Source organism: Stegodyphus dumicola, chromosome 8 (assembly GCF_044657685.1).
Source record: "Stegodyphus dumicola isolate Sdum_Otavi_A_Nest chromosome 8, ASM4465768v1".
NCBI lineage: Eukaryota > Metazoa > Arthropoda > Arachnida > Araneae > Eresidae > Stegodyphus > Stegodyphus dumicola.
The window spans coordinates 151041926-151062473 of record NC_140775.1 but is presented as its reverse complement, the minus strand read 5'-3'; the positions used below and the strand labels follow the sequence as shown (position 1 = coordinate 151062473).

General features: G+C 30.4%; 1 protein-coding gene across 3 annotated transcripts in view; it reads right to left on the bottom strand.

Annotated features, from left to right (window-relative positions):
• The window catches only part of LOC118184657 (E3 ubiquitin-protein ligase RNF19A-like), a 72340-nt gene that overhangs the window by 21367 nt on the left and 30425 nt on the right, over positions 1–20548 (bottom strand). For all 3 annotated transcript variants that reach the window (XM_085822582.1, XM_085822581.1, XM_085822583.1), the window contains exons 7-9: positions 18189–18351; positions 16419–16533; positions 3870–4034 (exon numbers count right to left, since the gene is read on the bottom strand). In XM_085822582.1, the coding sequence (XP_085678708.1) occupies positions 3870–4034; positions 16419–16533; positions 18189–18351 (443 nt within the window). The remainder of the gene's footprint in view (positions 1–3869; positions 4035–16418; positions 16534–18188; positions 18352–20548) is intronic.

Below are 20548 nucleotides of genomic sequence, written 5' to 3'. Positions count from 1 at the left end.
TACATGATAAAATAACACTAATATAATGTCATAAAAATTTTGGAAAAGACTTTAAAAATGCTTCTAACATTAAGCTTTTACACAAAATACCATGATGCTATGACATTTAACAGGAAGTTACTTATAATATCTTTTTAACGGCAATTTTCAAATACAAAGGTGTCTGAAAAATATGTATTTTTACATAATACTCTATTTCATTCCAAATCTCACATTAAAGTGCCAATTTGCAATGTCCACTTCAATACAAAAAACAACAGCTACTGTTTCAAGCATCAATTTAATGAGATAAATAAGAACAGTTGGGTAATAACCAGTAACTAGCTAATCTCAACAGATCCCCCAGTTCTTATATATTTCAGGAGAAGCACTTAATAATTGTCAAGGACTGTTCTACTAGGATAATGGGCTTTTAAACTTCCCAATGACAACATTTTTCATAAGACATACATCTCTCTCTGCCTTTATCTGTAATATCAAATCATCCAGATGCAGCAATTCCTAAGGTAAGAAGGTGATTCGTTTACAATATATGAAAAATTTTGATTTAACAGATATGGTAATGTTTTTCAGTCACTACACAGTTCGACACCAATGATCTAGTGCACATTTCATGCACACAGTCATCAACGCAGTCAAATCAGCACTAGGGCCTAATGAAGCTAACCTGTCTAGAAGATGATTCAATAATTCTGAATCGTCAGATATGGCAAAATTTTTCAGTGATTTCTCAATTCAACACTGATTACCTTGCATTCATTCATGTACTGTCATCAGTGAAGCAACATTAGTATTAGGCTCCAAATGGGTGACGGCTGCATAAACCTCATGTACAAAACACATAGTTGCCAACCTTAAAATATGAACCTTAAAAAAACCTGAAAAAAAAACTTAAAACCTGAAAACTGGAAGTTTATGTAAAAATTCCATAAAAACAAAAGTACTCCAAATTGTACTGCATTATAAAACAACTTAAATTCCCTTTATAATGCATGATTCAAAATATTGAACCACTTATAATATGACTGATATAAAATTAAAACTGAACAAGATATTTAAAATTTTATGTTCTTTGGCTAATTTCAATAACAATTTTCTTGTAAATTTATGCTGAGAAAAATTCCTAGAAGAGAAGAAAAGTTTTTATTTATTAAAGTATTTTTTAAAATGTTAATAATAAATAATTAAGGTGACTATGGTAAACTTAAATTCACCATATATTGATGTAAAACAAAGTTAAATTTAACTACTAATAGAAATATTAAATGAATCTGCCTAAAAAGTTCTACAGATGTACACAAATGAGATCAATTCAAATCAAATAAAATTTAATAAAAAATAATTGTGCTGAAAATTTATTAGAGGTGGGGGAATGGAATTTATTAGAGGTGGAGGAATGGAATTTAGTTTCACTTATTGAAATGAAACATTTTCCTCAGAAGTTTTCCACAAGCTAAAAATTAAAAACTAGGATAAGTGGTAGCTATTAGAAGGGTTCAGAGACATGTGTGATGAGACAGTCTGTTGTTCACTACTGTTGCAACTGAGGCAACTTTGTTAGACTGTAGCCTGTGTTAATGCACAGTTTATCTCTAGTAGCTTCCTGCATAAGTGAGTTAGTTGCATTCGATATCAGCTAAGCAATAGTTTATCATATGCACATTTTTGCATCACTCATAACATGTATTCCCAAAGCAGCATAATAGCAATTCCCAAATCATGGTGTTTTAGAGATACTGCCTCTGAGGTTGCATATGTACTAATTTATGATTTTTATACATGTAAATTTAAGTTTTCAGGCTGAAATTTGTAATAATATTTTGCGATAATGTCTTCAATGAATAACATGAAAATGGAAAATTTCATGCAATCATCAATACTTTATTTTCATTAACAACATTTATTAGACATGTCCAGATGTTATTTGTAAGAATGTGAAGACATAAAAACTGCTATTTTATTATAAAGTTTCAGTTATAACAGATTTCAAGTCTTACAATAATAAATATTGAATCATCTAGAAAATTCTGCAGATTTTTTATAACAAATACAAAGGAAGCAGGGGGGGGAATTTCACTGAATCACATAAGCACCATTTTGTTCCTAAGTTCTGCCATTTCTCTAGCATGTGTTAAAGTTTTTTTTTTTTTTTTTTTTTTTTTAATGTTACTAGGTTTATTTGTAACAAATTTAATGTAGTCCTGTCTGAAAGAAGTTGAATAAGTGAACTCCAGGACATTCAGAGAATTTTAAATGAATGAAAATCTGACAGGCTAAGATCTGGTGAATACAGAAAATGACTCTAAACATCTCAGTCATACTCAAAAAGTCTCAATCTAACATTCATTCAAATGTGGAGCCAAGCATCATCATGATGGACAACAAAACCTCGATCATTGGTCAGTTTTTAGCGCTTTGCTTCAATTTTATTTGCTTCAATTCTTACCTTTAAAACTGCATTTGGCAAAGTACTTTTCTGAATTTATTGTCTAATTTGGTGGCAATAATTCTTTTGTAGTCACATTATCCACAAACTTTTGGGAGATAAGTCTCAGTGTAACATTCATAGAAAATGGAGGCAAGCATCATCATGATGGAAGACAAAACCTTGATAACTGGTCAGTTTTTGAGTGCTTTGCTTCAGTTTTTGCTTATATGACAAAAGTACTTTTTTGAATTTATTGCTGATTTGGTGGTAACAATTCCTAGGTAATTCCAATCATTCTCAAACTTTTAGGGGATGCAGCCCTCCCCCTCGATGTTACTAAAGAAGTTTCTTTAGCTTTATCCCATAATCTTTTCCTTAAAACATTATCACATAGTATCCACTTCTTAAGTAACGAGTCATTTCAAAAAAGTTTCTTTACTTCTTTTCAATACAGAATCACATGCCAAAACTTGAGAAAATTTATTCTGCTCTGTTAAAGCATAATGTACCTACATTACTATTATTATTCTTATTATTCTGAACACTTAGTCTGCCTGACAGTTCCTTAGCTACATAACATGGATTTTCAAAGATAGCTTCTTTTAATTGGTCCTTGTTTACAGAAAATGGTTATTCAGAGGGGACATTGTCTTTGAGGGTGAAATTTCCATTGTTCCATAGGTTCCATCCATAAATCATATTTAATTATTTAGTTGCTTGAATTTAAAATGTATTATCTTTTATTTCGCATAGTAATGTAAATATACATTATATACATATATATTAATACTGAATACATATATAATTTTCCTGGATACACACATACATATATATGGTATCACTTATTAAGATATAATCATAGCCAGATTTAGACTTGATAAGGCCCCAAGCTATTTGAGATATGGGACTCTTTATGAGTCAGTTATAATATATTTTAATACAATTTATACTATATTTTAATTTTTAGAGACCTCCAAGAAAGTGGGGGCCCTAAGCTACACCTTGTGTAGTAGCTTATACGTAAATCCGGCTCTGGATATAATATCAGAATGTACCATCAGTTCTTTAAAAAAAATCATTTCTGTAGCTAAATGAATTGCTTAAAATGTGAAGATACAAATGTGTCCTCATTAAACTAACAATTTATTAAAAGTTTAATCAATACATCATTTTTAACTCCTCCAAAAGCAAATAAGAAATTCCCAATGAATATTTATAAAAATATTTAAAGATACTTTATTATTAATTTAAATAAAAACAAAAAATTTAATAAAACATATTTTAAAATATTTTTATTAGTCAATAACACATTTTATTAAAAATGTATTCACAGTTCAGTAAATCAAGTGGACATTTCAATCATGCAAATAAAATGGAAAATGACCATGTCCCTGGCAAAAATAATATAAAAATTTTACAAAATACTCTGATTTTTATGTACCAAAATTTCCAGCAGATGGATTGTTTCCCATGCCCATTTCATTCTCTTCATCAAATTCAATGCGTACACCAGAAGCAGATGTTGATACACCACAACCTCCTGATCTACACAGAGAAATAGGCACTACTCCATATACATAGGCAAGCAAGATGGGGACACCAATACCTAAAGAAAAAATTATTGCAAAAAAATGTAACAATTTTGATTGAATAAATAATTTTTTCCTACTTATAACAGAATCTTTAGAATTCAAAGCCATATTTTGTGTCACTTCTTTACAAGGTCTGCTACTTTCCAATGCCTTTTTCTTGGGGGAACCACTATACCTGATATGTAATCCCTTCTTTCAATTCATTTTTCATGTTTGGTAAATTTAAAGATACGATTTCATTTATGAATATTTAAAATATATTACACGGTTTCCCCGCTCACTTGAATATACAATTTATACATAATTAATTTCTTTAAATACTAAAGTTTATATGCAACCCAAATGTATTTGCCATTTTGAAATATTAAGAGTATATTTTGATGATTTACATTTTTCAAAAGTGTACAGTTCTTAAAACTGCACTCACATTATGATATTATCATTACAAAATTCAGACAAGTGCAACTTCATTCCCAGGCAACAATATAAATTAAAATTTGAGGTTCAAATTCCAGGGCACAATAGTTCAAATTATTCATCTGCATAACTCTTACACAAGCACAGGCATAACTTCAGACGACCTTACTGATCACAATGAAATAAATTATATCATTTTCAAATAAGGTAAGAAGATCCACATCAGTCCTTCATGCAAGTTTTAACGTTTTAGTTAACCAATAAATACCCTATTATTGTTACTAGCCAACATTTACTTATTGGAAATCTATTAAGCTTTTCTACTGGCATTTACTTAGTCATAGCTGCCAACTTTGATATATGAAGATTGTTCACACATCAAAAACTGGGAGTTTGGGGGAGATTTTTGCAATGTGCAGCGGCACCATTTTATAAGAGTTCAAAATTGATTAAAATTTTCTTTAAAACACAATTCAATTTATTCAACTATTTATAATGATTCTGGAGTGCAATATATCAATATTTACTTGCATATTCTAAATTATATGTTCTTTCACTAATTTCATTTTGTAAATGCTGAGAAAATACTGAGTAGGCAAGGAAAGCTTACAGCTGTTCCTTCTGTAAGAGACACTTTTATTTAAAGGACAATTCTGTTGGTCCCAGTCCATTTGAACATGGACTTTAACCCTTTGAGAAACCAGCACGTGGAGAATGAAGTGCAGCCACAGGACCGAGCCCTCCGAAATTAAATTCCGCCACCTGCCCACGCATTTTCAGCAGTTAGGCCTACTTTTACAAAAAAAATTCATATAAAATCAGCCTTTTAATATAATGAACTCAATTTTTGAAGTTCCCTATGTAATATACTAATTACCAATATGCATTAATATAAAAAACATCACATTAACAGAAATAAATGAAACGTGTGAAATACTAAAATTATAAGCATGAAAACAAATACCATACACATGAAAACACAAATACAAATACGAAATATAAAAAAAAAGTAAGTAATAATTATCTGTAGATAATTAAATTCCAATTTAATAATTCAGTTGTGTGTGGGCTAATTCAAAACGAGAATTGACACACAGGGCAATGGCGGCTTTTTTTGCCGAGCATATGCCGAACAAGTAAGATGCACCATGCATCGGGAAAGCTGATATCTTTCCTCTTCTTTGATAATGCTGCAAAGTTACTTTTTAATTAACTACAAAAGTCTATGTTAAGTTTTAAAATGAATATAAAAAAAAGGGACAACTGGTATGAGTTTTTCCATCACAGAAGTTGGGCGATATTACACTTGCTATAGTCAGCTAGATATGTTTTCTCACATTCTTCTAATTAAAAAAAAAAAAAAAGTTTTAGATTTTAAATTATGTCCAAAGTGGTGTTTTTTTAACGCTTTGTGTGTTACCTTTATTTATTAAATATCATGTTCTTCACACTTAAACAGGGTTCGTACACATTTCTGCACACGCAAATTAAGTACTTTTAAGGACCATTAATGAAAAAAATTAAGGACCTATGAGCAAATGAGAACTGAATAAATTCAATTAAAAATATTATTCTATGCCTGAATTTCACTTTTGTAATACTATCCAAAAAATGAAATAGATCCCTAAGTAGTATGAATTATTACTAAACATGAATGGACATAATTATTAATAAGTTTGAGAATAAAATAAACTTCATGCAGTTTATCAAGTAGCATTAAATATTTTACACTTATAATAGATTGGGCATATTTGAAAGAAGATAAGTGACATTTACATTTTACTAATAGTTAGCTTTATGTTGATTTTATTTATTTATTTATTTATTTATTATTTTATTTATTTATTTATTTTTATGTGTCTCATTTTGTCACATACTTGGTCAGTCTAGAGCAGAGGTTCTCAACCGGTGGTATGCAAGGAAAAAATAGGTGGTACACAAAGAAGCAAAATATTTTTAACTATTTATTTCAAAAATTAAAACCACAACATCCTGATTGAGTTTTTTTTCTTACACTCGTAAATTTATATGATTTGAGCTTTGTTCAAGAGTAGTGGTGGTAGTAGTACTTTTTAGTGGTGGTACTAAAGGTTTTCAACTTTTGTTTGGATGGTACACGTTAGTCAAAAGATTGAGAACCGCTGCCTAGAGGCTTAGTAAATAGCAGGTAGATTTTATGTCAAAAGGCATAGGTTAAAATGAGAAGTAAGATCATAATCAGTATGATTCATAACAAAAGACTGAATATTATCACCGCTGCTGCTTGTCTAGAGAGAAATCTGATTAGAACACACCTGAAAGGCCTGATGTAAGCATGATTGAGCAAGTGTTGAAAGTTAGTCAGGCTCAGTTTGATGCAACTAGTGTCATAGCTTTGTGCCGAATTCAACCTAGTTAATATACTTTCAGGTTTCAATAAGCCATTAAAGCACCAGAGGTGATAAGTAGTTTTGTGTTATTTTAAGTCTCACTAGATGCAAAGAATAAGTTTTACTTGAATTTCTACATTTTTGTGTTTTATCTTGTGACCACAGTGAGTATTAATGAAAGGCAATAACTTGCTTTAATACATAGAGATAATTTTTAAGGGTAAGCAGTTAGTTATAAATAATTAACTTAGGTAAATAGGTAACCTTAGTCATTATGGATTTACATGGTTACTATTAAATTTTAATTTTTAACAATATTTGTTAAAAAAAGCCCTATTAAAATCTAATAAAATTTCACAGTTTAAAATATATGTAATTTATAACACTGATTCTTAAACGATATTAGAATAATTACACATTAAAAGCTACAAAACATGTTTTGTAGCTTTTAATGTTTTGCTTTTTGTAGCATAAAACATTTATGTTTTGTTTTATTATGCTTTATAGCATTATACCTTATTATTTTTAGTGGTGGTACTAAAGGTATTATTTATTTATTTTTTAGATTCAAAATATTGCATAATAAGTTGCCAAAATGAAACTTTACAATATGACAGCAAAAAAATAAAAATGTTTTATTTTAATGTTAGTTTTAAAATATAATTCCAATATATTACCATTATTTTAATGAAATTTATTAATGTTACGATGTTCTAAAAAATCGTCGAAAAATTCTCAGATTTTTGAATTAAAAATTTTCTATAGAAACTGATCTTAAAATCGCCAAAATGTTGACAAGTTGTCAAATTTAGAACAGTTTAATAAAAGAATTTACATTCCCAGAGCGAAAATTGTTTAAGAGCTCTTTATTACAAAAAATGAATTTCGAAATGCTTGTTTCACTTCTTGCTTAGAAACTCGATTATCCCATCATTTATATTAGTAACAGAACAAATTATAAGCCATGAACCCATTCAAAAGATAACTATATACGTCAGTGAATCGCCAAAAATATTCCTCCAAAATGCTAATTTACATTAAAAATGGCAGTCGTAAAAACAGACAGAAATTTCACATGATTAAAATTAAGGACCTTCTACTGATTTTGGCCAAAATTAAAAACTTTTAAGGGCCAAAAATTGATTCCAAAAAATTTAAGGACTCTTAAGGACCGTACAAACCCTGTTAAACCATAAAATTCAGTTCCACAGCAATATCGCAAAATAATTTTAAAATTAGCATATTTTTAGAATTTCCGACATACAGTTCCACGAGATGGAGATCCACCACCGCCGGTATCCCTTTAACTTAAAGAGCTGTGATTCCCAGTTTGTTTACACCAATAAATCTATCAAAACCAGAAGAACAGAACAGAAACTGATGCTCATACATGAAGATCAAAAGCCACATGACTTAACCGATATGAAAAACCGTTACCATTTAGCACCATCTACTGCATATAGAAACTGAAATAAATCATTACGTTTTCAAGTTATGTATAAAAGCCGCTGAGCTGACGCTGTGCAGTTGTGCTGTCCTGAACGGGTTAATGCATTCACCTACTGTTGAACCTAGTCTGTTTGAATAGGAACCTTAATGTATTCGCCTCTGATTAAAGGGCACTGAAGAAAAGTTTAAAAAATAAGACAGGTATAGAAATCAGAAATCTTTGTTATAATCTTTAAAGGTTCCAAAGGCAAATTTGTGCTCAATGAAAGAGTTTTATGACAAGGGAGCAATAAAATGAAATGTTGATCCCTCTCTTTTGAAAAGTGCTTTTCAGTACAGAAAAGGGGAGCAATAAGCAAACTATGGTGGAATCAAAAAGATATTCCACATATACAGAAGTCAAAATCCAGTTATTCTTGCTACATTTCTCAGTAAGGGAGAGAAAACAGTGTTAGCAAGTTGTAAGGCCAACAGAGACCACTGGGAAAGAAAAGGTGAGGTGACTACCTTACCTGCCAAGCCACAGGGATGAGTGAAAACTTACATCATTCTTAGTTCTTGTTAGACTAGGCAGCAAAAGAAAAGCAGTTTTGTAACTTTTACATATATTATCTAGCATGGCTTCAGAGAGGAAAAGATTAACATTAAAATAAAGTAAGTTGATGTAATTTATGTAGCAGAAACTGAGAAGCTTAGTTTAAAAGATTTAGAGCAGAAATCTGTAAAAAGCAAGCCAGTTGTGCTATAGGATAGAGAAGAAATAAAAATATGATGGATTACTAATTCAAATGAACACTACAAGCATGTGAAATATGACACATTAGCATTCAATTGGTTTTGTTCTGCAAGAGCAAACAATATTCCTTGTAAGCAATGTAATACTACAAGAAAGGACAAAAGAGGTTTCGTAAAGTCTGAGTCAACCAAACTTCAAAGCATGAAATGGTTGCAAATTTAAGACTCTTTTGTCTTTAGCATTGTACATTTAAGCACACATAGACTATCTGTGGTGAAGAAAAATCAGTAGTTATGCAACATGCAGTACACTAGATAAAAAATTAAGTTAGGCTTTCTCTTTTAAAGAGCCACTGGTGTTTAATGCATAGGATTACTAACAGAAGTACAAGGATGTTATAGAACAAATAAAACAAAAGATTTTGCAATTATATTTTATTTTTTATTTATTATATTTATTCATTCAAAATGATCCTACATAAAATGGTTGATGATATGAGAAATTAGATTGAATTGCCAAATGTACTTGGATAAATACTTGGTATCATATTGAGATTAAAATGTTTCATAAAATCAAATACCTTTTTATTTTGTTTAAGACCTACACTGAAATCTCTCATCATAATAATAACATCTGTAACTATATTAAACTCACCATCAATCAAAGTACTCTCATAATATTACATCATGCGCTAAACAAGAATATCTTCAAATATTCTAAATTAACAGTTGAAAGAATATATACAGATGCTACAATAAATCTTGACTGTCCATTAAAAATTACATGAACCATACAAATATTGTCCGCTTCTGAATCCTGCATTCTTATGCTGCTTAATAGTAAATTCTATTAGTACATAATTTGCTACACTCGTCAAATTTCTATAAATCACAACACCACTAGCTTGTCAAAATAAAATACAGCAAACACCACCCGAACACAGCTGCTGTCTACCAGACAACCTTGCAACTTACACGTGGGTATGCATGTGCGTGGAGCTTCACCAAAATTTCACTACTTTTCGCATGTTACTATGCACGTGAACTTTGTCCCATTTTTTTAAAATATTTTTTATTCGTTTTTGGTGTGTATGTTTGCTAATGTGCTCTTTCATCTATCTAATGATGTATTTAGATCGATTGTAACATTTGTAGTTATGAAGATAAAAGCATTCAGGCATGCCTCAAATACAGTCTCGATTTTTTTTTTTTTTTCCTTTTTCCAATCAGACAATAAATAATGAAGGAACGTAATGTAACATTAAAATCACTAAATGAAATTTAAAATATCTACAATGCACATGAAACTAGATTACTTTATTAAATTTTGCCTAACATAACTATGCTTCAAATCAAGAAAGTGTTCTGATGATAAAAACTTCAAGAAAATTCTCACTGCTGTAATATGAAAGGAGAGTTTGAGCAACTACTTGTAATTTGAAAGGGGGGAATATCCTTTAAACACATCAATCCAAAAGTATCGGTTCATTGGCATCATAACAAAAAGTCTTGGATGATACAAAGCATTAATCAGAATGGTTGATTGCTCTTGATGAAACAATATATAGCAAAAATGGAAAGAAAAATGAAGTCTGAAGACCAATGTTTACAGTAAAATTTTGCAGACATTTTTTTTTTTTTTTAATTCTTTGGGGTCAGCATAGCAGAGAAGAGAGGTAAGAATCAGATTACAATTAACTTAAGCTCAACTTAAGAACTGCTTAACATCCTGATTTTAACCAGCTTATTATTTTGAACAAACTGTTACTATTATCTTATTAAAAGCATAGTTTTAGTAAAAGATAAATTTTTAGATAAATAAATATATTCGTTTTACTCTTTTCTAGAAACTGTATATCCATCAATGAGTCAGAATTTTGTGCACGCTGAAATGCAAAAGTAAGACAGCCTTTTTAAAAATTACTGCTGTAGCCCATCCAAGTCATACAACTATTTAAGAATTCACAAAATATTTTAATATAAAATCTGTCACGTGGGACACTGCACGCGCATGACAGGACAGGTCTGCAGATATTTTTTTAAATACTTAGCATAGTTTATAGCCACCTACCATACTGAATGATCATGACAACTGAAAATTTTCAGATACTACATGGGAAAAAAAATCTCTTCCGACTCAGAGAATATGTGAAACATGCTAAATGAATGAGGATGATATAATTAAAAGTATTATATTGCAATGACAGTCTCCAAATAATCAATCAACTAGAGCTAAAATGGCATAAAAGATCATTTCAAGTCACAGTTGTATCCCACAAAGTGGTTATACAAACACAGTCTATGTTAGTCTAGTTAACATAGTTTACGTTCAACATGCATACCTTCCAACCTCTAAAGATAAAAATTCAGAAGATTTCTTCCCCAAATTCAGAAGATTTCTCCAAAATTCAGAAGAACACGAAGAATTAATATCATGCTTTTATATTAAAAAAATAACAATTTATACAAATAGAAAAGAGAAAATTGTACTTACATTAGTAAATCTCAATTAAGTAGTAACTAAAAAATTTATTAGGAAACATAAAACAAGAACTTAATGTTACACAAAAAAATTATTGCAATGAATTTAAGAGTGCATTTTTTGGCTTTAGCCAAAAATTCTTTGGAAAATTTTCTGTCATAACAATTAGTTTCCTCATAACATTTAGCAATTAAAATGTTTTCTAGAGTTTTTGGTGAAAATTGAAGAACAAAACATAGTGTTTGTTGTAGAGAAAAGAGGCTACACCCTTTTTGTCACCCACCATGACATGAGCATTATCTGCACCAAATGAAATGCAGTTTGATATTGGGATGTTAAGTTTTTTCAACTCATTAATTACTAAGGAGGCAATATTTTTCCCCGTAGCGTCTCCATTTAACAATGGAAGATGCAAAAGATGAGTTTTAATTTATGCTGAATTCTGGAGTGCAGCTATCGTTTTACTTTGTGCATCGCAAGCAAATTAGTTCACAATAGAAGATGTTTTCGTGCGAGCACAACATATTCTGAGCAATCTTGGAGTTGGGAAACATCCGTCTGAAAAGTTGACCGGCAGCGCTTAGCGGCACGTTGTGTTCGATGAGGAATGCAGTAAACAAACACTCTGCCAAAATGACATCGGCATCCGAATTCGTAGCTGAAATGAAAAAAAATCATCCAATTTCTTTGAGCTTGTCGAAGCCGAAGCATTAACTTCATGCTTTTTAGACTTAACATGCTTCACAATGTCACTTCTTCCACCGTGACTTATTATGAAGTAACACACGCACACGTTACAAAATGCATAGTTATTTCCTTTGAAGGATTCTTTAATTGTTGGAAATTCGGCTTTGTAGGCAGGTCGAAAATATTGAGTATATGGTTTTTTTGAACTCATTTCGTAACAACAACATATTAAGAAAATTCGTAGTACGTTCAAACAAACAAAAAAAAAAAAAAAAAAAAAAAAAGGGCGATAATCCACGCTCCGAGTCCGAGCGAAAAGAGTGGGAGAAACAAGTTCAGCGCGTTGGATTGGCTGGTTAAGCGGCGAGTTGGAAGAAACCGCAGGTTACTGGATTCGAAGTAGTCGGTAAGACACGATGCAATTGGCGAAAATCGCTGAATTGGCGAAAAATTCTAAAATTTCGACAAAAATCACTAAAAACACTTGAAAAAGGGAAAAAATCGTAAAAAATGGATTACAATCGTAAAATTGTCAAGACAAACGCATTTTCGTAAAAACTACGAAAAATTCGTAAAAGTTGGCAGGTATGAACATGGTCTCTTTGCATTTACTGCATGCAAAGTACTTCTTTTCTGAAGAAAGACGGAAGCTGCTTGCTCATCTCTTGGCAATCTCAAACTCTAAAACTCCATTTTGCTTTAAAAAAAAACACTACAAGTAGATAAAAAAACATGCTTGCATCAGGACGGAAACCAAATTGGTGCTGCCTTGCATTCAAGAAATATGCCAAAGCAAAACAAGCATCAAGTACTTGGCCTTGATGAAAAGAATTGAGAAATTGATACAACTCTGATATACACCCTAATTTCACCAAATGTGGCGATATGTGTTCTGCGCTGGTTTTTGGCACGATTGCGTGTTGTATGGCAACCTTGTTGACGTTGAAAAATCTTTCGCTGGAGTTCGTTGGTTCCTGTTATGCTTTGTGTCTGAGAAGCTAGGGGGGGGAGATTTAATGGTGAAAATTGTTGAATTGAAGTTCGGCATAAGGAAATATCATCATGGCCATGCTGTTGAGGGGCAATGGGTATTTGGAGGTGTGGAAAGAAGGTATGGGAGGCTATTTTTAGTGGCTGTGTGTGATAGAATTAGGGATTTGTGATTATTTCTTATTTTTTTTATTTGTGAATATTAGTATGAATTTTCTGGATAGTGTGTCTGGCTGTCATATAAATACGATAGTGATTACGTGGCGGTATGTTAAAGGCGGTATGAAATTAGTATTTCTGTTGTTCGAAAAAGCATTAATGGTAAGTGCATTTTATTTTATTCTTGTTCTTATTTTGTAGAATGTTATGTTCATTGTTTTTTTAGTATGAATTTCTATCGTTGTTGTTGATTTTTGAATTGTTTGAAATTTATTTTAGTTATTTTGTTGATTAGTACATACCGTCTAAATTGTGCAATTTGTAGATGTTTTTTAAAGTTGAAACGGAACGCTGTGTACATGGTATTCTTTGAAATTTATTGTTGTTATGTTAATTTAATAAAGCGAGGTGTGCGTAGTTCGTAAATTCATTTGTTGCCTAGATGGTGCCATTCGTAGATGTTTTTTTAAGTTAAAACATATCGCTGTGTACATGGACTCTTGTCAAATAATTTTGGTTAGAAACTTCACGGTTTTCACGGTTGCTATCTAAATTTTTTGTTTTGGATTTTTAGCTTATATTGTGTGTTCAAAACGTGGTTTTTGCATTCGCGAAAACCGTGTTTTTGGAGACATTTTAGGCTTAAAGTTCGAAAAAGTAGACAAAAAATTTAGATAGCAATATGGCAGCGTGGAGTTTCTCGACAAAAATATTTGGCGAGAAATTTGGTGCCTTGAGGGCGCATATCAGAGTAGTTCCGAGAAATTTTCTGATTAATGGAATACAGTCAAAGTTGTTAATTCGGACACCCATAATCCGGACCTCAAAGCTACAAATTTTCTGCGCATGCGTAGCGTAAGACCCTTACGGCTGCGAATATGCGTATGCACATGCACATAATACATTTACGCATGCGCATTTAATGTATAACGGACGGTATAAACTAAGCTAAAATTATCTATTAATTCAGTTAATGTTGCAGATTGCATTGTTCCTTAATCTTCGAATTGGATCCGGCTTATTATTTTTTGCAGAGTGTTAGAGCAATTTTATAAAAGTAAGCTTAAACTTTCGATTATGTCAAATAGAATTTCTGATATATATTATGTAAAGGATTTACAAAGCGAAAGTATATTTCGAAGTCCATTAAACAAAAATTGGAATTGCTGCAAAAGAATGGATAAAGGCATATCCTTCATTTTTCTAACAATTCTGAAATCTGTTTATCAATTTCACACTGCTCTGCGGCGGAATGGGAAATTGATCTGTCAGCACTATCCTTATCCTTATCAGATGTTTTTATTTTATTTGGCTTATAATTCCTTACTAAATGTAGTATTTCATCTCGTTGTACACCGTCTTTGATATGATTTAAATCAAATTCCTCGTCATTATAATTTACTTCCGATAGTGAAGAGAGTGACACAGAGGTTATTGAAAAAGAAAAAATTTTGATTGACAAATTAGTCGGTACTCTCGAAACAGCAATTATAGGACTTGAACAGCGGAACATTGTAACTGAACAAGAAATTATGTCTGTTTATAGAATTAAAGAGATAGTATTATCGCATAAAACGAAGCAACTTAAACAACTTACATTGAAAGAAATGTTTAATAAAGTAAACAAATAAATATTAAGCTTTTCTTTTTGTAAATTTTGATACCCTTTAGATCATAATTGTTCTTTATTTCATAAATTACGGTTTCATATTTTTAATTTTATAATTTCTGCATGCCATCTTACCAGATTTAAACTGATGATCTATAATCCAGAAAAATCGATAATCCGGAATTGCCGAAGTCCTGACGAGTCCGGATTAATGACTTTTGATCGTATAGGAAGAAAAGCAAAGAAATTAAATGAAGATGATATAATTGAATTTTCACTGTGATGACAATGTCACAATTATCAATCAATTAACAGAAGACAAAATGTGTAATATAGTTTTAAATCCAGAAAACCATTGATAAATGAACAAAATTATAAAGAGGTTATTGAAAGTGAAACGTTTTTAGTTGACAACTTAATGGGAATTTCGATACAGCAATTTCGGGATTTGTAATTTTGTAACTAAGCAAGAAATTATGCCTCATAAAACCAAAGTCCATATGCACATTACATACAAAACAAATATACACATGGGAAAAAAAGTGCTTATATTAAGATAAAATAAATGTCAACATTGAGCTTTTTCAATTTTTAATACATTTTGAATCTCTTGATTAAAAAAAGGTTCCTTATTTTTACAAAATTACTATTTTAAACATTTAATTTTAGGATTTCTGCATGCCATCTTACTAGATTTAAAATATATAAAATTCGAAAGTGCCAGTTCAACAATTGGGATCTTGGACTTTGTATTGGCCTTTTTATATTGACCTGTGAATATAATGCAGTTATACAAATGTCTTTATTCTCTAACAGATATGATCTCTCTTAAAAAATGTTACCTTAAAGATTAATGAAAAAAGCTGTTCAAAACTGTTATGTAATTTTTAACATGCATGGGTATACTTTGTTTTTGAAGATATTACTCAGATGGAGAACTTTATTTGTGACACACATTTATAATTGACTTCAAAGGCCTTATGTCATTAAATATTAAATAAAAACATTAAATATAAAAATGTAGTGAACTTTAAAAAAAAAAAAAAAAAAAAAAAAAAGAAAAGAGGAGAGTTCCCTCCAGCTACTCAAATTGCTATATTCTTCTCAAAATACACTGCAAGATTTCATTTTTTTTCATGTCTCTCTTGCTCCTTTTTTTTAATACAGCTGTTCTAGTTTGTTCCATTTGCTCAATGCACATTAATTCACATTCATAAAAAATTTTACATGAACTACTTCATTCACTTAGTCTCTGATCTGCCTCAGCATGAATTTAAATAAATATGGCTGAACAGTCAACTTTCACATATCATGTATTCATACTTAACATATAATGGATTGATACAAGATAACACACACACACACACACACACACACACAAAAAAAAAAAAAAAAAAAAAAACTAACAAGCTACAACACATTCAAACTGACTATTCACTGCATATGTTTATAAAAGGTTATATCATTTTGCAAAGATTAGGAAGTAAAATGTTCACAGTACCTACTGCTATACCAGCTAAAATAGGAGATACAAGAACTGAGGCAACTACCCCACTTGTAACAATGAGATTTCTGCTATGCCTGCTAGTTGCCGGCCGACTGTATTTTGTATGCAACTATTAAAAAAAGAATTTTACAACTTAAATTTAATACACTTAAAAATCTGCATACATCTACTGATTAGCAATTAAACTTTAACTCCTTGCACTGATAAATGAACAGCTGAATTAAATATGAAATTAATTTCAAAATTTAAAAGACATGCTTTAATAAATTTAAGTCCCATTATCAGAAAAACTATTTGCCAATTATATAGATAAATAAGAACACTAATCTGAATTTAAATAGATTAAAAAGTTAATAACATTTAATTTTTTTCAGTATTTTAATAAAATACTGTACTATAAACTGTTTCCTAGGCCATTGGAAATAGTCTCTCTATCTATTTCATCACATTTAGACACAGTGCCCAAGACATAAGGAATGCCATCTAAGTTAGAGAAACCAATATGACCCATAACTAAGTGTACATTACCGTTATTGCCTGGTTCTGGAAAATCAAAATTGGATGATTATAAGAATCCTGTTTAAAGCTACATCCTGCTAAGGAGTGGATAGAAAGTGGTTTTCTTCAAAGCATTGTCAGCTATCTGCATGATGAACGCTTTGTTTTTTATCACCTTTTTCTATCTGCTGTTCTTAAATTTTGTAACCCTTAAATTCTGCCAGTCGACAAAACCAGACCAACTATGCAGACTCTTGATCCTAGCCATAGTCATGGAATCCACAGAATCTTCTATACTACTTGTTGTTATTTAGGATGTCTGAAGAGATCCTTATGTGGTAAAAGCACTGTCTGATCATCTAACCTCTTTGTTCGTCTTCTTGTACCTCTAAGCAACAGATTACTCAGATGAATAAAGCATTAACCTATTGCATTATTACTACCCAAGGATGGCTTCAAAATTTAAAACAAAATCATCCAGGAATATTCTACACACCATACAATGGCTTCCTAAACCCCTGGATTTACATGTCTCAAAAATGCCATAAAGCAAAAAAAAAAAAAAAAAAGATCCATGAATTTGAAATCGATGCCTGACAGGGTGATTGCAGACAAAGCTCCCATCATGGTTAGCATTTTTCCTAGCACAATGTCATCAATAAGATGTAATTTGAAGAGAAGGGTTGACACACAATTAGAAAGTTATTCATAATGTTTCAATTATTCTGTCTATTTAAGAAAGAATTGTGTATCCCCTCATATGCAACCTTTGAAGTTTTATTTAGATTTATTCATTAATGAACTGCTATTCCAAACATCAGTAATACTAAACACAAAACTTTAATGTTTTTCCCATTTTATTAACACTGTAATTAGACTTAAAAATATATACAATTAAAAATTTTACATTGGAATTTTTCTTACACAGGAAACAATATAAAACATTTTAAAAGGTTTTTTTTTTTTTTTTTTTCCTTTCTTTTTTATATATAGAAATCATTTGAAATGTAAACCTACAAACATATGTTGACTTTGAATGCAAAACAAAGAAACGTGAACATTTTTTACAAAAGCAATCAATATTAAAGTATTACTTATAAAATAATAAAGAAGAAAGGGATTTAAAATTTTTTTAATTAATAGAAAGGCATGCTTGTTTTTAGAATTCTAAGGAATAATAATAATAATGAAACACATTTTTAAATAAGTTCAGATGGCTGTAACAGTAAAGAATCAAGATATAATTTGGCATTAAACAAAACGTACCTTTCGCCCAACCCAAACAGGAATTCCAATAATAATGGCAGGTACAGCAATGCCTGCAATTAATGCAATACCAACAGGAGCTCCAACTAGCATGCCAAGTTGCCACATAATTTTTTTCTTGCGACTCCAAGGTTTTTTACCCCAAAATGTACAACCAGATGGACTATATGAATTATATATATATATATATATTGTAAATATTTAAATACTAAGCATATAATATTTTAATTTATTTTGATTTTAAATTTATAATATTATACATCACATCTAAATATACACAAAAGAAACACAGATTTGAAATCGCATATTAATACGTCTAGACTTCAGATTCTGATAAAAATAACAGTTAAGGTATAAAAAGCACACAAGCTTGCTTGAGAAGGTATAACTGTTTTAAAATATTTAACATGCATCCAGAAGGTCCTCATAATAATACTGTTTTATCATTTTAATTCAAAAATAATGACAAACATACAACAATCTCTTTTTTTATATAGTTAAAATAACAAAAGATGAAAATTATTAAAGAAATCCTGCAAGACAGCTTGAATTAATCTGTTTTTAATAATTTACAATGTAATGATGCTACGTTTTATATTTAAACACAGATGGCTGTATGGATAAAAATCAAACGATATATGATGACAATTTGAGGACTCTTTGTTAGTTCTAATTTCCAAATAAGTTAAACCTATCTTTTAACTAAGCTTAATAACAGTCCCTCCATGGGTTCCTAATATAAAATACAGTAAAGAAAATACACAGAAGTGAAAATCAGTTTTATATACCAGAACAATGGATAAAAGAGGAATCATGATTTCCAAGGAATTTCAGATTCTAAAGATTTATGGCTGAAATGTACTGTTAAAAAAATACACTATTATAATATAAAAATGCAATAAAATAAGCTAAAAGGAAATTACGATTCCAGATGTCTGAAATGAATTATATCTCTAGAATGTAATATAATCTACAACTTTTACGAATGCCTCGTGAAACAGGTATTTTATCAATAGTTCTAGTTAAGTGGCAACATTTCTTGAGCCATTTCTCACATACATTCAACTCCAATTCTTGATCCAACAGCAGATTTTCAATTTCATGTAACAAAAATGTCTAGTGCTTAATATATCCACTGACAGATATAAACAGCGCATGCACGTTCCATCATTAAACTATCAGAATTATATTGTTTTCATTTCTAATTATTACAAATCAGTGTTTCGCAAATGCCAGATCATGACCCATTATCACTGGGCCATGACAGCAAAAAGCCAGGTCACAGATAAATTGCTTACCTGACATATTACCAGTAACATGAAACTTTATTACAGTTTCTCAATGCATGATGTATGATACTGAAACTTATCAATTTATTTCTTTTCTATTATTAAACTTATTAATTTATTATTAAACTTATTTTCTTCTTATTATTAATTTATTATTAATTAGTTCCTATTTTAATCTTATCTGCGGCATCACCAAAATTTGATTAGATTTGAGTGGAGTATACAGACCTAACTAAAATTTATTTATTTTAATGAAAACTACAAAAAGCCTAAATGATAAAAACACTGCTAGGATCTATTACCATATTTTAGTCAACTTTCGGTGACAATACAACTTTATTTACATTTTCAGTGATTATTTGTTAGTTACTAGTTGAGATAACTGTGTGCATTTTTTGCACTTATTTACTATTCATTATAATATACCACAACTAAATCAACAGGCATATGATTAAAAAAAAAAAAAAAAAAAACCCAAGATTCTGGTTATAATTGGTAAACAATCAGACGTATTCATCAAACGTAAAAATGTTCACACAGAAGCAAATTTTTTTTGTTGATTACATTAACAATAAACAGTTAAGTAATGTTAAGCCAAACAAGAGTTGCAAGAATGGCACTATTAAATCGACACATGAAAACCTCATACAAATATGAAAAAGGAATTATCCCGGATTCAATAGTATTCTGATGATTATGTAAAATTTGGTTGATGAAAAACCATTGCATGTTGCTTGTCATATGGCCTTAGCAAATGAGTTTGCGAGACTTACAAAGTTGAAGTGGCACTTGAAATTAAAACATCCAAACTAAAAAGCATGCTGGCAAATTTCTTCATAAATCAGAAAAAAGAATTAATAACTAGTAAACACACTATGTCTTAAAAATTTTTCTCAGGAAGCTTTGTCGGAAAAATCTAGCTATGGCTTCTTATGAAATATCCCAATTAATTGCTGAAACTGGATACCCTCATAAAGTTTTGAAAAAGTTAAAAATTCCTGTAATGAAAGAGTGGGGGTCTTGTATATGTGATAAAAAAACAGCAAAATCAGATAAATACCTATGTTGTTT